The 2,869-nt window shown below is 34.9% G+C and overlaps 1 protein-coding gene across 1 annotated transcript; it reads left to right on the top strand.

Annotated features, from left to right (window-relative positions):
• Positions 1 to 206: 206 nt before the first annotated feature.
• On the top strand, positions 207 to 2,214 carry LOC131440053 (uncharacterized). The gene is made up of 4 exons (XM_058611143.1): positions 207 to 343; positions 400 to 593; positions 1,026 to 1,723; positions 1,777 to 2,214. The coding sequence occupies exons 3-4, from the start codon at positions 1,058 to 1,060 to the stop codon at positions 2,092 to 2,094; spliced, it is 984 nt and encodes a 327-aa protein (XP_058467126.1). The 5' UTR covers positions 207 to 343; positions 400 to 593; positions 1,026 to 1,057; the 3' UTR covers positions 2,095 to 2,214.
• Positions 2,215 to 2,869: the final 655 nt, after the last annotated feature.

Genomic DNA, 2,869 nt, shown 5'->3' with positions numbered 1-2,869 from the left:
TGAACAAAAGTAACTATGATATTCAAATAACTTTTTTATTGCAACTAAATTTCAATTCCTTTGGATTAATTTAAATTTTAATTAGTCGCACATTCGTTAGAGTAAAATATGAGTGCAATATTACACCACCATCCACAGGCGAGCCCTACTCACAGGGTATAAATGTCAAATGCAAACACAGAAAATTGCTTTATCATCCGGTAAACAAACATCTCTCGTTCCTAGCAAAGATTGCTTTTGAAAACTACTATAGCTATAATTTTTCACTGTTGGCTTTGAATGTAACAAAACATGTCCCAACGTTCGATTTCAAGCTATTTTCGCAAGGAAACTTCACAGAAGGGTAAGTTCAGGTGTGCTCGTTACAGGTAAATGAAATTTTATGTTTTGTTTTTGTAGATTGTGTTGTAGAGAAAGTCCAAATCGGATTCGGATTTTGTACCCTCTAGAGATAGTTGCACTTTCTCACCTGAATGTGATGAACGAAAATCGGAGAAAGAAATAAGGTCGGCATCTACGAACTACTCGTTACCGCTTTCGGCCAATTGCCCTGTTCTGAGCGAGTTTAAGAACGTAAATGTAATAAAAAAAAGGTATGTACATGCAATCACTGTAAAACCTAGTTTCTAACCGGGGTGGAAGCGCCGTGTTATATACCTTTTAAATTATGCCATTTTTCTTTGAGAAACACTGGTGGCGTAGATTGCTCTGGTTTTGCACTTTCGAGCAGAAATACAATGTTCTGGTGGTGCTTCATTGTCATTTCTGCTCGAAAGTACAAAACCAGAGCAATGTTTTTCAATGAAAAACGCTATTAGTTTGTATAGATGAAAGTGTATGTGTGTGTATGAAATAAATAATTTCCAATATGTTACCTCTTTACATAGGTGTATTAATGCATACAACATACTTATTTCAAAATGATTATGAATTATTATTCTTTCAGTAAAACATTATATCAGATAAAATATACATAAAACGTATACAAAATATCGAATATAATGGAATTAAATATCGTATTTCAGACTCTAACATCCCGATAGAAAGTAACAGAAGCATGTTAATTGATAAAAACAACAATCGCTCTTGCGACCATATTACGGATATTAATTCACCTTTAAGTGACGAACAAGAGCAGAATGTAAATCAAGTCGTTCCAGCATTCATGCAAAAATTTAGAAAAGCCTGGATAAATTCCGAAAAGTTTGCATGTTTTGAGTCGTACGGAAAAGATTCATATTACGCTTGGTGTAAAATTTGTCTTGAGAAACTCAGTGTAGGCCGAGGGGGCAAATCCAATCTTTCCACACATTTGCAAACTAAGCGTCACATACAAGCAGCTATTAAGGTTGTTTATCCAAAAGATCAACTTATAGATACATTGATGAATCCTTCCATAACTGAGCAAATTACTGAAGCAGAACTTAAAATTTGTGCATGGGCCGCCGAGAATAATATTTCATTTGCAGCTGTTGAAAAATTATCTGATGTTATAAGATCAATCGATTCAAAATCGGAAATTTGTTCTAAGCTCAAATTGGACAGAACAAAGTCTTCTGCGATTGTCAAAGGCGTTTTGGCTCAAGAACAGCATGAACGCTTGGTAACCAAAATGAGAAATCAAAACTTCAGTCTAATAATTGACGAATCAACAGACATCTCAACAAACAAAACCTTGGCTAAGGTCATTCGATTAATGGAAAGTAAAAAGGAGAAGTTTAAGGTAAATTTCTTTTTTATACAAATATTTATTCAATTTTTTTTTCAATGTTACAGGCTGAAGATGTGTTTTACAAAGCTATTGAGCTGAAAGCTGGAGATCATAGAACCATTTATCAAGCCATCGTCGACGAATTCATCAATGATGACATTGATTACAAAAATAAATTGAAAGGTTTTTCTTCTGATGGAGCATCTGTTATGATGGGATCTGAAAACTCAGTCATGAAGCTTCTGAAAAAAGATTGTCCCGATCTTATTGTTATTAAATGTACCTGTCATTCATTGGCTCTATGTGCAAGCTATGCATGTGCCAAAATACCGTCCTATGTAGAGCATTTGCTGGAAGATATTTACAACTATCTCGCGCATTGATTCAAGAAGTCGTCGATCTTAAGCCACTAAAAATGTTGCACCCTTCTGCAACAAGATGGTTATCACTTGAAGCAGTGGTGAAAAGAAACTTAGCTAGATATGATAAACTAAAAGTTTTTTTCTCGTTCCAATACAACTATGACAAAAATTCCACTGCACATAGGATTTTAATGCATCTCAACGATCCGATGATGAAACCAATATTACATTTTTTAAGCTATATCTTGACACTTATCAATAGATTAAACAGAATTTTTCAGTCAGAATCTCCAGAATACACAATGATATATGAAGAGATGCATGCATGCTTTTGATGTGGAACACATCTTTACTAGGGGTGCAAATCACAAACTACACGTAGAAATGTGGTCAGGTTTTAAACACTTACAGCTCAGTCAGTTTTGTATCAATTATCAATATTATTTCATCATTTGATAGGAAATTTTTCTACGTATTGATTTGAATGTTCATAGCCATGTATTTTGAATTGTATATCATTGAAATGTTGATTAATAGCTAGCAGTGTCCTATTTTGTCTGCAAAAAATCTCCAGCATACCGGATTTCCCTGCCATAGTCGACGGTTTTGAAGGAGTAAGCGATGTATCAAAGAGAGAGCATCGCTCTGATTGGTCAATCGATGCAAAAGCGAAGCTGTTGGAAGCACGCGAATCTATAAATAGAAGCGAAATTAAAGCTAACGTTTCAGTCCTTCTCGTAGCAAGCTAGAGGTAGGTTGCTGCTAGACAGCAAGAGAGAAACGCCATAAAACGATT

This window comes from Malaya genurostris, unplaced genomic scaffold, assembly GCF_030247185.1.
Source record: "Malaya genurostris strain Urasoe2022 unplaced genomic scaffold, Malgen_1.1 HiC_scaffold_58, whole genome shotgun sequence".
NCBI lineage: Eukaryota > Metazoa > Arthropoda > Insecta > Diptera > Culicidae > Malaya > Malaya genurostris.
The sequence above is the reverse complement of the archived record's forward strand: the minus strand, read 5'-3'. Positions and strand labels throughout refer to the sequence as shown.